The sequence below is a fragment of the Macaca fascicularis genome, chromosome 9 (assembly GCF_037993035.2).
Source record: "Macaca fascicularis isolate 582-1 chromosome 9, T2T-MFA8v1.1".
NCBI lineage: Eukaryota > Metazoa > Chordata > Mammalia > Primates > Cercopithecidae > Macaca > Macaca fascicularis.
In genome coordinates this window covers 113,765,535-113,780,665 of record NC_088383.1, presented here as the reverse complement: position 1 = coordinate 113,780,665, position 15,131 = coordinate 113,765,535, and the positions used below count along the sequence as shown (strand labels likewise).

Sequence of the window (15,131 nt, the reverse complement as noted above, 5' to 3'; positions counted from 1 at the left end):
GTTTTTTACCCAAAGGATGTGTAATAGGAACCAGATTGCAGATGCCTCTGAAGTCCCAGTGACAACAGAGAGCTATTGAAGATTTCAGAGGAGGAACAACTTTGGAACAGCAATTGAGCAAACTAGATGGGGAGAAAAGGAATAAAGGGGTGTCCAAGGGAGAGCCCCCTGGGGGCTGTGATGTGGTGGGATGGCACAAATGCCTTCCACATGGAACATGCATGAGACAGGAGAAGCTTGGGTTGGTCCCGGGGTTTAGGTCAGACTTCCCCACTCTCATGGCACACGCAGGCTCTCAGTTCCACCCACCCCTCATCACCCAGCATGTCGGCCTACAGCATGAATCCAGGTAAATTAGCACGAGTTTAGTTCCAAGCAAAAACAGGTTGCTTAATAAAGTGTAAAACCATTTACCAAAAAGTGCCCTCATAGTCAGGAAGAAAGGCCAGGCATGAGCACTCAGGAGAAGACAAAACCAGATGTTCCTCTAAGGCTCCCAGAGGGGAAGGTGTTCGTTCTCCTGGGTACAGTTGGTCACACAATGCCGTGAGCTCTTGGAATTCAGAGCCACCCAACACTTGTGTAAGGGGAATTTGCCTCTGATGGCTCTAGCTGCTAGACTTGTTTACTTTAAAGACCTCTGAGCAGAAAGCTCAGCTGGCTTTCTAATTAGCTTTCTAACATGGACTTACATACAAAGCGGGGAAATCTTTCATCAGACAACTTTCAGATCCATATCCATTTGTTCCCCCTCACCCCAACACATATACAAACACACCCTTCTAATCTCGGCAAGAGCATAATTCTCGTTCACATAATTCTCATGGTTTCCTGCTGGCAAGGAGATTACCTTCACATGAAGACAGGGAGACACACCAGCTGATTTCAGTGATCTTAAAGTAACAAATACACCCTCACATACATGCATGGTGCTTTTCCCTTTCCAAGTGTCTTTTATATTCAGTGTTCCTTCAGCCTCAAAACAATCCTGGAGGCAGATATGAATGATCCCACCATCCCCATTTAACGGAGAAGGAGAGGAGCAGAGAAGCGAAGCAATTTAGTCTAAGATCAGATAGAGATACGGAGTAATGTCTTTCCCTGGGCATCCACCATCCATTCTCCACAACCTTTCCATTCTCTCAGAGTAATACAGAAGTCGAAGAATTCTTTCAGAGTCAAGGAATACGGAAGTAAAAAGACATCGCTCCATTTTCGAATTACTTATATTCAATCACACTGACAAACCTATACCTCTAAAACCATTAACCCAAGCCACACGCAAGCACACACACGCTAGACACTGAAGTGTGAAGGACAGGCAAAACCAGGGTGTGCTTATAATGAGGAAGGAATAAAATAATCAGGAGTTTAGAAAAGAAAAAAGGACCTTCTAGACCTGTGCTGTCCAATACAGCAGCCATTAGCTACGTGTAACTACGGAGCACTTGGAAGGTGGCTAGTCAGAATTGAGATGGGCTAAGGTGTCAAACACAGGATTTCAAAGACGTAGTATGAAAAAAATTATTATGAATGTTTTTATAGTAATTACACATTCAAATAAGATTTGGATATATTGAATAAATTAAAATATATCATTCGAATTAATTTTACTTGTTTCTTTTTCCTTTTTTAACTTGGCTATGAGAAAATTTTAAATTGCAGATGTGGCTCATGTTATATTTCAATTGGACAGCAGTGTCTTAGACAGTTTCCTTCTTTATTTTTATGAAATAAAACTAGAATTTTTCTTTTTTCCAACATTCTTAATAACAGTAGATAAATAGTCATTTCCATAATGGCATATTCCTGACATTTCTCCCACTTTTCTGGACCTCCCCCAGTCCCTCGGGCCTACTTTGTTCATCACATTGACCTTCTCAGAACTGAGTTTCCTTCTGTTATGGTCTTTACTGAAATTCCACACTCAACACACCTAATTGCTCAAAGCAGGGGCCCATTACTGAAGTCTATTCCTCCTTGGATAGGCTCTAGATTTATTTTCTACAGTAGATGCCATTAGAGAAGGGTCGTGGTGGGATCAGATTTCTCAGACTCTAATTATACTTCAGAGGTGCCCCCCTACACAAACTTTTCTTCTACAGTGCTACAGTTTGAACGTGTCTCCCAAAGCACATGTGTTGGAAACTTGACCCCCTATTGCAACAGTGTTGAGAGGTGGTTACCTTTAAGAGGTGATATGTCATGAACGTCAGAGCCCTCATGAATGGATGAATGTCATTATGGAGGGAACAGGTTCATCACTGTCAGGGTGAGTTTATTATAAAGGCAAGTTTCGCCCTCTCTTGCTTTCTCATGCTCTCTTGCCTTTCCACCTTCTGCCACGGGATGACACAGCAAAAAGGCCCATACCAGGTAGGGGCCCCTTGATCTTGAACTTTTCAGCCTCCAAAACTGTAAGCCAAATACACTTCTTCTTCTTTTTTATTTTATTATTATTATTATTTTTGTTGTTGTTGTTGTTGGAGATGGAGTTTCACTCTGTCGCCCAGGCTGGAGTGCAGTGGTGCAATCTTGGCTCACCGCAACCTCCGCCTCCCAGGTTCAAGCGATTCTCCTGCCTCAGTCTCCTGAGTAGCTGGGATTACAGGCACCTGCCACCATGCCTGGCTAATTTTATTTTTGTATTTTTAGTAGAGATGGGATTTCACCATATTGGACAGGTTGGTCTCGAACTCCTGATCTCGGATGACCCAACTGCCTCGGCCTCTCAAAGTGCTTAGATTATAGGTGTGAGCCACCTTGCCTGGCCCAAATACACTTTTTTGTTGCTGTTGTTTATTTATAAATTACTCAGTCTATGGTATACTGTTATAGGAGCCCAAATGGACTAAGACTTATGATAACACAATTCAATGCCCCGAGGCTTTTTAAATCTTAAATTTCATCAAACTGCCCAGATCTGACCCTCTGTTTTCTGCTGTAATTGTTTTCCTTGGATGGTGTGACTATCCCACAAGCACAATATGTAGGTGGTGCCCTCAAAGGTCTCCTACTTGTCACTGCCCCAAGGTTTTGTATGTGATCATCAGGTAGAAGACATTCATAAACAAAGGTAGCAACTGAAAGGGAAAAAGAGAAGGACCCACAAAGAGCCCAGTGGAGAGGACCAGCTCACAACAGACAGCAGGCAACAATGCCGGGTGCTTTGTGGATGAGCTCTAGGTGTCCAGGACTAGAAAGGAAGAAATAATGCTCTGAGTAGGAATAGGAACTGGAGAACAAAAGAAAACGTGAAGGAGGTCAAAACAGAACATCTCTTTCCTTTTGTTTTACTGCATGCTGACATTTTCTTTTTCTTTCTTTTTTTTTTTTTTTTTTTTTTTTTGTTTGAGACGGAGTCTCGCTCTGTCGCCCGGCTGGAGTGCAGTGGCCGGATCTCAGCTCACTGCAAACTTCGCCTCCCGGGTTTACGCCATTCTCCTGCCTCAGCCTCCCGAGTAGCTGGGACTACAGGCGCCCGCCACCTCACCCGGCTAGTTTTTTGTATTTTTTTTAGTAGAAACGGGGTTTCACTGTGTTAGCCAGGATGGTCTCGATCTCCTGACCTCGTGATCCACCCGTCTCGGCCTCCCAAAGTGCTGGGATTACAGGCTTGAGCCACCGTGCCCGGCCTTTCTTTCTTTTTTTTAACATTTTCTTTTTTTAGAGGTAGGGTCTCCCCTCCGTCACCCAGGCTGGAGTGCAGTGGTACAACCATAACTCACTGCAGTCTCAAACTCCTGGGCTCAAGTGATCCTTCCATCTCAGCCTTCCAAGAAACTGGGATTACAAGTGTGAGCCATCGTGCCCAATTAATTTGTTTTTTATAGAGAAAAGGCCTTGCTATGCTGCCTGGGCTGGTCTTGAAAGCCTGGCCTCAAGATATTCTTCTGCCTTGGTCTTCCAGAGGCAGGAATTACAGGCATGAGCCACTCTGCCTGGTGCAAGCTGCCATTTTCAAGGCTAGAATATACTTCCTTTTTGATGGAGAAGACAATTAGAAAGATGACATCTCCCCCAATGGTAGGGAAGCTCTTCAAGTGCTTTCTCTCTTCCTGTCAGAACTGTAGTGCCAGCTGACATCTAACTCACTAAGGGAAACCCTACAATAGAGATGATAATGGTCCACCATGGAAGGAGATCTGTCTCCACTGACCTGAGACTCAACTTCAGGGAACTTGGGGGAGATAAAGAAACTCTCCCCCAACTCCAAAACATTCCACAGACAACCAGATCTTAAAGGTCCCAGAGGAATTAAGATAATTTTTTGTCCCAAAAGGACTGCCTGCTGACTAAATGTGGGTCCTATTTGCTCTCCTTGGTCCTAATGATTTAAGTTCAATTCTTATTCTCATTCATATTCTCATCCTCATTCTTCTCTCCCCCTCTCTCCCCTCTGCTCCCCCACCCTCCTCTCTCTCTCTCTCTCTCCCCTCTCCCACCCCCACAGCATCTTGGGTTAGCGTGGGCTTTGGTATTAGGAAGCTCTGAATTTGAAACTCAGCTCTCCCTCTCTCTAGCAGCAGCATGAACTCAGTCTTACTTCTCTGGGGCCACCTAATGTTTTCATTATGCACCCCATCACTCAACAAAGTTTAACATCTCCTGCAATATTTATTCTTTCATGTAGTCGACAAATGTTCACTGAGGGCCTTCCATGTAGATATCAGACTCCAGAAATGCAGCAGTAGCAAAACAAAAACCTTGTCCTCGTGTATCTTATATTCTAGTTTGGGAAAGATAATCAATACATAAAATAAGTAAGTAAACTATATGTCTGACAGTGAAAATGTTATGAGAAAAAATAATGCAGGAAGGGACACTGGGAAATGCAGCAGGGTACAAATTTAAAAGACTTGAAGAAATTGAGGAAGCAAGTTGAACAGATTTGGGGAAAGAGGATTCAGGCAGAGGGAACTCCACTGCAAGAGCTCTGAGGTAGAAGCAGCAAGGAGACTCCTATAAATGGGTGGTCAGGAGAGAGGTGAGAGCAGCAGGGGAGAAGGTAAGCAGTAAGAACTTTGGCTCTGCCTGGCATACACCAGAAAGCCAGAGAAGAGGGTGGGATGGCCTGACCTGTGTGTAAGAGAATCACCTGGTGTGATCACACTGCAAGAAGGCTGAAATCAGGGAGAATGGATCTGAGGCTACTGCAGGAATCCTAGTGAGAGATCAAGGTGACTACACCAGGGTTTTACCAGTGGAGGTGATAAGAACTAGTCTTCATCTGCTTTATAGTTTTCTACTACTATGTTCCACACATTTTAAAATACACCTTGAAACAGAAACAGTAAAAAGATGAGATTCAAACACAAAAACAGAAGATATAGTATTTCACCTACCCCTTCAATGTACTGTACTGTATTAGAGTTCTCCAGATAAACAGAAACAATATGATATATACAGATACATAGGAAGAGATTTATTATGAGAATTGGCTCACGCAATTGTGGAGGCTGAGAAGTCCCATGATCTGCCATCTGCAGGATGAAGAACGAGGAAAGCCAATAGGTAATTCGGTCCAAGTCTGATGGCCTGATAACCAGGGGAGCTGCTGGTGTAACTCTTGTCATCCAAAGCCTCGAGAACCAGAAACTCCAATGTCCAAAGACAGGAGAAGATGGATGTCCCAGCTTAAGAAGAGAGACAGTGAATTCTCCCTTCCTCCTCCTTTTTGTTCTATTTGGGCCTGCAACAGATTGGATGATGCCCACCCACCATGGTGAGGGTGGATCTTCCTTTCTCAGTCTACTGATTCAAATGCTGATCCCTTCCAGAAACACCCTCACAGACACACCCAGAAATAATGTTTTCCCAGCTATCTGGGCATCCCTTAACCCAGTCAAGTTGACACACAAAATTAACCATCACACCTACTTTGGAGAATACTAAGGTAGCTTACACAAAATAGTTGGTGTGGAGTACCAAGCACAGGTGGTAATACAACACAAGCTTAAACTATACTTATTCCTCCCAACCCCACATACAATTTAGCCTATGACCCATCACCCAGCTCCTCCCTGTCCTCTTGACTCTGGTCTTCCTGATAATGCCTGTGACTTGGTTGCTTGTCTGACTGAAAGTTACACTCATTTAACTTTCAACCATGCTGGGAGCTTCCCTACTGGGAAGGCAGCATTGTATGGGCTCAGAGAGAAAGGCGGGGAAGCCTGTGATCTTGATCTAAATGTAAAACTGGCATGAAACTCCAAAATCCACCGTCTAACAACAGCAGAATATGTGTTTCTTCTCAAGCTGGCATGGAATATTCACCAAGATAGATCACATTTTGAGCAATAAAATACATCTTAACAAGTTTAAATGAATAGAAATCCTTCAAAGTATGTCCTCAGACCACAATGGAATTAGACTAGAAACGAATAACGAAAAAAAGATAGTTGTAAAAAATCTCAAATATTTGGAAATTAAACAACACATTTCTAAATAACTTTGGGTCAAAAATGAAGATGAGAAGATTTTAAATATTTCTAACTAAATTAAAATTAAAATATGGCTTATCAAAATATGTCAGATGCAGAAAAAGTAGTGCCTAATGGGAAAAGTATAGCATTAAATGCATATGCTAGAAAATAAGAAAGCTATAAAATCAATAACCAAAGATTACACCTTAGGGAACCAGAGGAAAAATAGTAATTTAAGCTTCAAGCAGGTGAGAAAAAAAGAAATAAGAAAAGTCTGAGCAAAATTTAGTGAACTTGAAAACAGAAAAACAATAGAAAAAATTAATTAAACTTAATGCTGGTTCTTTGAAAAGATTAATAAAAATGACAAATACCTCATGAAGATAACCAGGAAAAATAGAAAAAAGACATAAATTACCAATATCAGAAATAAAAGACTAGTCATCATGATGGATTTTGCTGATATTAAAAGGATAATAAATGACTACTACAAATAACTCTACGCTCACTAATTTGACTTCATATAAAATGGACCAATTCATTGAAAGACACAAACTAGCATAACTCACACAAGGAGAAATAAATAACTTGAATATCCCTATTTCTGTTAAAGAAATTGAGTCAATAATAAACCTTCCAAAAAAGAAATCACCAGGCCTGATGATTTCACCTATGAATCCTACCAATCACTGAAGAAAGAAATGATTCCAATTTTCTACACTCTCTTCTAGAAAACAGAAGCATTCTATAGTACCCCCAAACCAGACAACAGCATTGTGAGAAAGGAAAACTACAGACAGATTATCTCTCATGAACACAGATGTAAAAATCCTCAACCAATATTAGCAAATCAAACCCAACAATATATAAAAAGAATTATATAATGCAACCAAATGGGATTTATCCCACATATGCAAGGCTGGTTCGTATGAAAATCAACCAATGTAAGCCACACATCAATGGACTATAGATGAAAAACCCTGTGATCATATCAATGTGGGAAAAGGATTTGACAAAATCCAACATCTACCATGATAAAAACTCTCAGCAAACATAGAAACAGAGGGAAACTTTCTCAGTTTGGTAAAGAATATCTACCCAAAAAACATACAACTAGCATGATGCCATGAGCTAAGAAAAAGAGAAACACCCCACAGAAAAGGACAAAAGGTGAAAGCTGATTTTTCCCTCAGGTTTACAGGAGGCTGCAGAGGCTGAGGAGGGCTGGGACTTCTTTGATACCACCAGCCACATGCAACAGAGGTAACAACCTTGTGTTGGGAGGAGCACAGATGAGGAAAGTTGACATAGCACCTGCCTGGGGTAAAAACGTTCTCGTCACTTTGAAGTTTCATTTTACATGCACACATGCACACACACACACACTACACACACACACACACTTGAGAAAGGCTTGGTTTATTGCATTGCTTGTCCCTGTGAAAATTTTGATGTGGGTTTTTTTTTTTAATAAACTGAATGCACATCTTGAAAATACATAAAACCTGTCAGTTACTTTAAATCCTATTTATCTGAAATCCTACCCATAGCACATCCCATACCCTGTTTTATTTTTCTCCATAGCATTTTCTAACATACTGAATAATTTGTTTGGTTTATTGACTATCACCCACTGGAAAGCAAACCCCTTAAGGCCATGGGTTATAAACTGCTATATCCCCATCACACAGTAGGTGCTTGTTAATTTTCCTTGACTGAATAATCCAGTTTGTCCTCATCTGAGTTACTCAGGGGCCAAGACCACTTGGCAAGAGGGTTCCTATGTTGGAAGCAGTAGGTCCACAGCTATCCTTCAGCTGTGAGCATTTTCTCAGCAAGAGGGACACCTAATGTTACAAGATGGAGGCCTCCTCTGTCTCTTCCTTCCCTATACATACTAGCCCTCCAAGGAACACGCTGCCAGGCTCTGGGAATTCTAACTACCTCACCTATGACAAGAAAGGAATCCTATCCCTCCTCAGCCTCTACAGCTCTCCCCTAACCTGGATTGGCTTCCTGAGCCAAGAGACCCATATGTGAGGATGGCTTAGAAAATATCATACAAATATTCTCATTCAGCGGTAAAATCATCTGATTTCACTCAAGCTTGTCTTTGCAAGGGCAACTGAAGCCAGCTTGACAGAAAGTCGTTAAATAGACTAATTAGGAAATTATTTGGAGAGGCTGCGTGGCAGACAGGGGAAGAGTTAAGCAACTAGAATTGGGCTCTGGCAGTTACTTAGTAGCTGTGTGGCAACAGGCAGGTCAAGGAACCTTTCTGAATCCCCATTTCCTCATACTGGTACAGGTCCAAAATAATGATATTTCGTAAGTTGTTAACTGGATTCAAAGAGATGATGCATACACAAAGTACTTTGTAAAGTGGGAAGAACGAGCCAAATCATTTGTTGCTACTTGTGATTGTTGCTATTATCTGAGAGAATCACGAGATCAGGAAAGGGGAGAAACTTAGGTGTTGAGGATGCAGTACAATAAGAACAAAAACCTAAAAACTAACAGTAACTTGGTTATTGGGAAGGTGCCATAGAATCATCATGAGAGATATGGAAAAGCAGGGCAGGCAGTGGTGATTCACTTGCCTAAACTAGTTCCATCTTCCTTCCCTTCCCTTCCCTTCCCTTCCCATGTCCTCCAGGCACAGAACTCACAAGACAACACCCTTAGCTCAAATATCCCCAACTCTGAACTTTCCTCAAGGTATCCCAGAGCCACAATATCCTGGATTCAGAAGTCTGTGATGCTTCCAAAAATCCTTCCAGTACAACTTGACCATCATCCCCAGAGGCCAGTTCTCACCTTGAATAATCTATCTCTAAAGAAATGCAAGGCAGAGGAGGGGCCACAACTTGGTGCTGGGAAATTTGTCCAAGGCAAAAGCTAGCTCTGGTCCTCCCTGCACTCCCAGGAAAGTGAGTGTGGCCTAAGCTGGATTGCCAGGAGGGGGAGCTTAACAGAGCCCTTAAAACACAGCCTTCTGGCCAGAAAGATTAGATTTCATGTTAGATTCTGGATTCTGCAGCTGCCCAACTACGCGGCCTCCAGTAAGACACTTGACCTTTCCAGCCTCAGTTTTCTTATGTAAAGATAAGAGCACTAAGCTGACAGCTCTCACCATTTAAAAGCACTAAGCTGACAGCTCTCACCACAGTGCATGGCCCACAGTAAATTACGGATGTTCATTCCCAGACTGTCCAAGTTTAAAACCTGGATCAGATGTCAAAGTGCAACCCTGGGCAATTATCAACCTCTCTGTGCTTCCGTTTTCTCAATCATAAAACATGGACAATAAAAGAACCTAGGCTTGTTGTGAGGATTAGTTAATCCATGTAAAGTGGTTAGAACAGTACCTGGCATATTGTAAGTGCTCAAGAATAATGATAGCTAAGATTTGTTCAATGAAAATAAATTAATAACAATAATAAATTATTGATGAAGGGACTTGCATACCAAAGTGGTCCCCCCCATCTCACAGGCTGTAGCCACATAATAGGAAATTGATAAATATTTGCAATGGATGATCCTGGAAACTTCCATCTAATCTCCCAACATTTTGTTCCATCTACTCACAAATGCCGCTGCTTGGCCAACAGAGGCAGAAATCACAAATCCATGTTACTGTCCCCTTTTCCTCATGCTTCACATGTTGACTTTTTATGGTGATGCTGTCTACTTTTCCCTAAACTTCTTAATGAGAGAGGGACGCAGATGAAATAAGCATTTTCCAAAGGAGTTGGTCTGGAGGAACCACCTATGAGCCACAAGAATGAACAACTACAGAATATTCAGTTCAGGACAATTCATTGCTCTGGATGGGGTGGGGGTGGGGGTTTGATCTGAAGATGAGCATAAACCTCATGGATATGCTGTTACCTCTGGCTGAAATGTTCTTCCTCACTTCATTCTGGCTTTTCTGAAATATCACCGCCCCCCCCCCCCCCCCACCGCCCAGAGAAGCCCTCTCAAATAGCAACCCCAGCATTCTGTATGTATTATATTGCTTTGCTCTTCTCATAGGATTGTACATTGCATTTGTTCATTAGTTGATCCTCTGCCTCCTCCGAGAGAACAGCAAAGAGACTTGCCTGTTTTGTTCACTATTGAGCCAGAACAGTGCCTGGTACATACATAGTAGACACCTAAGAAATATGTGATACATGAATAAATGAAGCAAAGGTCCTTCCCCAGCACAGGTGACTGCCAGCACTTTGCCTGATTGCAGGTTTGACAACCCTCAGCCAAATGACTTTTCTCAAGCTCGGGAGGATGAGCTGGATTGGGCTATAGGGCAAAGGAAACTGCAGATTCAGGTCTCAGCTCTGTTTTTTCTGAAAGATGGGAAGATGTTGGCTGTCTTTTATCTGTAAAATACACTCAGTGACATTCCATCATTCAATTAGAATGTTAAAGAGTTGCAACAAAATTAATTTGCTTATCACCAGGGAAATTAAAATGTTTGCAAATAAATTCTACCCCTGCAGCCCAATTTCAGGTGGTTGATACATCTGATGTGTTGGCAGCAGTAAGAACCAAGAGAGGAGTACAGGGAAAACTAGTTTCTAGCTAGAAGGGAAAATTCAGCAAAGGTTAAAAAAAATTTTTAATTAAAAAAAAAAAAAACCAACACCGCTGCCTGAGTTTGTGTTTTAGTGCCTTCACCAAATTGGACACATTATTTAAGGAACCAAAACGCAGGCTATACAGATAACATCTCACTCTCAAGCAAAGAACAATTCAGACATTAATTTTATCCCAAAATGACTTGAGTCCTATAGTTTAGCACAGAGTTTAAGAGTATAGGCTTTGCAATTAGTGAAGCCTAGGTGTGGACTCCATCTTTGCCACATACTAGCTGTTGTGACCTTGTAACGTTTCCTAAACTTCTCTGAATCGGAGTTCCTCATCTGTCAAATGGACATCATAAGATTAATCTCACGGAGTGCTGAAAAGACACATAATTGTACATAAAGCAGAGTAGGTGCTCAGTACAGGAAATGTACTTTTATTCTTACATGAATGATGTTAAATATTAGCAACGTGAAAAATACTAATAACAAACATAAAAGATAATGTATCCCACGCCTATAAAGGTATGGTACATATCAAAAAAACAGGAGAATCGGCACAAAATCCACCCAGACTTCAACTTCTTCTGGAGCTTTCCTTGGAGACCTCTGTTCAATGCCCAATATGACATTCCCACTATGCAAGGACACAGTGAGTGGCTCGGAAGGATCTCCAGGAGATGAATGAATTCCATGTGACGCATTCCCAGATCCAAACACCCAACCCAAATCTCCCCGTCTACCTCACTATTTCCAACTCCCTCTCTACCCGCCTCCTCCCAAACACACAGAAGGTGGATGCAATAAAAAAGGAAAGCAGTAACCTGGGAAAGCTTCCAGGGAGTGTGAGGCTGGAGAATGAGTGTGAGAGACTGGAGGGCTAGACAGAATTGCTCTCTAACCAAAAGCAAAAGCGAGGAGATGGGCCAGGTGGCCAAGGCAGAGGAGGAAAAGAAGTGGGCTCACTGCACGCTAATGAACCTCCATCATAATGGCATAATAGAAGGTGCAGCCCTCTTGCCACTTTCCCTTTGCAATAGTACTCTGTTTTCCTGAAGTCTCTGGCAATTAAAAAACAGAACTTATATGCCTCAGAAAGGCTTTGTGATCGCCTGAGGAACAGGAGCAAAGCATGAGCTGGCAAAGGCACCGAATGCAGCCTGAGGCCTGGAAGAAATACTATCCAAAGGAAAGAGAGATTAAAATATGGCTGCTAAAAGGAATCCCAAGTTAACGCCAGAGGCCAAAAAACTGATGATGGGGGGGTGGGAAGTGGCCAGCCCAGAGCTAGCAAGTTTTGGGAGATTTACAGAAAAACAGGATTTATGACCCAACTCCCTAGCCCAGATCCAAACATGAATTTTTGCTGGCTATATGCACCAAACAAGTCATCGAAAGCAATTTAGCAATCAGCAAAGCGAAGATAAATGGACTTTCTCTTCTTTACCAACTTCTTTGGCCTAACATCTCTCATTGTACACTGACAGCTGGAAGAACAGGGAACCTCACTTACCTTGCTAGTCTGGGTCTCTTGGGAGAAAGGAGGGCCGGGACTAGGGCTGGTAAAATTCTGTGCTTAACTGCAAGACTGTGGTTGCATGCAGTGCCATCAGGAAGGCTGCACCAGGTGACACTCATGCAGTCCATATTCATTCACAGCTGTGGGTGGGCTGATCCGGGAGCACCAATTATCTAATTGCTGCTAATGTTCCGTATATTTACTCAGCTGCAAATTTGCAAGATGGGGCCTGACTCACAAGAAGGGGATAATAATGGGAGAGATATTTCCATTTGAAAATTCATGAATAAACAGCAAGAGCCCTGTTTATTAAAATTCAGATGCAGATAAACAATGAGTGTAGTTCCAGGAATAATTGCAGGGTTTCCACAGTTACAGAAAACCAGCCCCTTTGTCAACACTCCATTGTTCTATTTATACCTTGAGAGATACTGCACTGAGTTTCTATAAATACAATGGAAACTCATTCATCTCAACCCCTCTCACATGTCAAGTCCAACCTTCTCTGCAATAAAAGATCTGCATCCCAAGTGTATCTGACACGAGGTTTCAAGACTGTCATGGGCAAATCCTTCCTAATATAAGGGATAAAGAAGAACAAGCTTGGAGTGGGTTGAGGATGGGGAAAGGGGAGCAACAGGCATTCTATTCTGGTTTCCGAAATAGGCAGGAGGCAGATACATTTTAACTAGCTCTCAGCCTTTGAGTGTTAATCCCATGATTAAAGGCAGGTGAAACAAACTGCCCAGGGTATCTCAACCCCTGCATGGGATAGGATCTCATCGTTGATATTCATTTGTATCTTTTCCTTGAATGTGACTCAGGTCCTCCCCTAAGGATGTTAGCCACCTCTCTCCTATTATATGCAAACCTGCATTGTGGTGGTCCTGAAATCCACTTCGTTGATTCCCCCTAGCCCCAAAGTACCTAGAACCACACTTTACTACAAAGTGTTAATCAGAGTGTCTGGTTCAGTGAAGGTCTTTTGATCTCAATTAGTGCCAAAAAGTGCCCCCATAGCAGGTTCCTGTGCTGTCCCCAGATACAATTAATATTTATAAGAATATCACATTTTTAAGTGTCTTACTGAATGGCTGGCACTGTGTATATTACTTTACATATAAAATCTAATTATCATACCAGCTCTGTGAAGGAAGTCCTATTACTCTCTTTCTTATGAACTAAAGCACAAAGCACTAAGGTAAGTTGCCTAGATATAGAGCTAGTAAGTAGCAGAGCCAGATTTTGTACCCAGAACTATTTGAAACTAGGAAATGTGCTCTTAGCCACTCTATCAGTATGTTTTTTTGGCTCTTGGACTCAATTCATACTGCTCCTTCTTGTGGATAAGCCTGACTGCCCTGTCTCTATGGGATGCCTCGGATAGATCACACTTCTCTCCATTAACTCATTAATTTAAGCAACCCCCACTCCAATACCACACACACATGAAAAACTTCAGTCTCTGTCTCTCTCCACAGTCCCTAGATTGCAAGAGCTGACCTTGCAACCACAGCAATCTTCCACGTGCCCACACTGATCTGTCTCACGTTTAGAAGAAAAAGTCACTATAGAGCTAGAGCTTATAGATGTACATGTATACATTATGTATGCGTGTATGTATATGTTTATGTAGGTATAAATAAAACACATAAATTTACATATGTGTATGTGTGTGTGTATAAGCTTCTTGTGAGTGCCTCCCTATAGGTAAGGTAAAATTATCCACAGGGAAGTGGTACTATACCAGGAGTGGGACACTGATGCATACATCGCACCCCTTACCATCTGACTTTCCATATGCTATGGTGGAACCAGGTTCATTAAAGGAGTTTACACATACTGAATTTTAATGCAGATAGCTTCTTTCAGTGGTGTATCTCTCAAGAAACTCTAGTCTCTGGCCCAGGCACGGTGGCTCATACCTATAATCCCAGCACTTTAGGAGGCCGAGGTGGGTGGATCACGAGATCAAGAGATCAGTCGAGACCATCCTGGCCAACATGGTGAAACCCAGTCTCTACTAAAAATACAAAAATTACCTGGGCGTGGTGGTGCATGCCTGTAGTCCCAGCTACTCCGGAGACTGAGACAGGAGAGTCGCTTGAACCCGGGAGGCAGAGGTTGCAGTGAGCTGAGATCATGCCACTGCACTCCAGCCTGGTGACACAGCAAGACTCCATCTCAAAAAAAAAAAAAGAAGAAAAGAAAAGAAACAAACAAACAAAAAAAAAAGAAACTCTAGTCTCCAAACATTTCACAGGTTTCAGAGCCAGAGAAGAGGAGCTTAAACAAGAAGGAATGGCAGAGAGGGCATCCAGGGAGCAAGGGGGGGCGACCTTCATACTCGTCAGCAACAGCTGGCAGCCTCAGCAAGAAATCTGTGCCCTGTTCTTGGAGAAGAGGTTTCTCTTCACAGTCTCATTTCGCAGACAGTGGGAAAGCTCTAGTCTTTTGACTCAGACCCAGCACCCCTCTAGGTAGAGGAGATGACCAATTATGAGTTCAAATCCAGTGATCCTGAAACTCATATCCCCAAAAGTTCTCGACTTCCTGGATCGTTCTCACATCTATTTAACAAATTATTGAACATCCACTCAAACA

At 42.3% G+C, this 15,131-nt stretch overlaps 1 protein-coding gene across 3 annotated transcripts in view; it reads right to left on the bottom strand.

Annotated features, from left to right (window-relative positions):
• Positions 1-15,131, bottom strand: part of SORCS3 (sortilin related VPS10 domain containing receptor 3) — a 621,240-nt gene that overhangs the window by 541,752 nt on the left and 64,357 nt on the right. The window contains exon 1 of one of the 3 annotated variants that reach the window (XM_074000806.1): positions 12,522-12,630. The exons of 1 other annotated variant lie outside the window; for it this stretch is intronic. Coding sequence is in view for 1 of the 2 variants with exons in the window: in XM_045361488.3 (XP_045217423.1) it covers positions 5,447-5,473 (27 nt within the window). In the remaining variant the exon portion in view is untranslated. Of the gene's footprint in view, positions 1-5,446; positions 5,579-12,521; positions 12,631-15,131 lie in introns of those variants that run through there. One more of the 3 variants, XM_045361488.3, reaches the window with a different exon arrangement.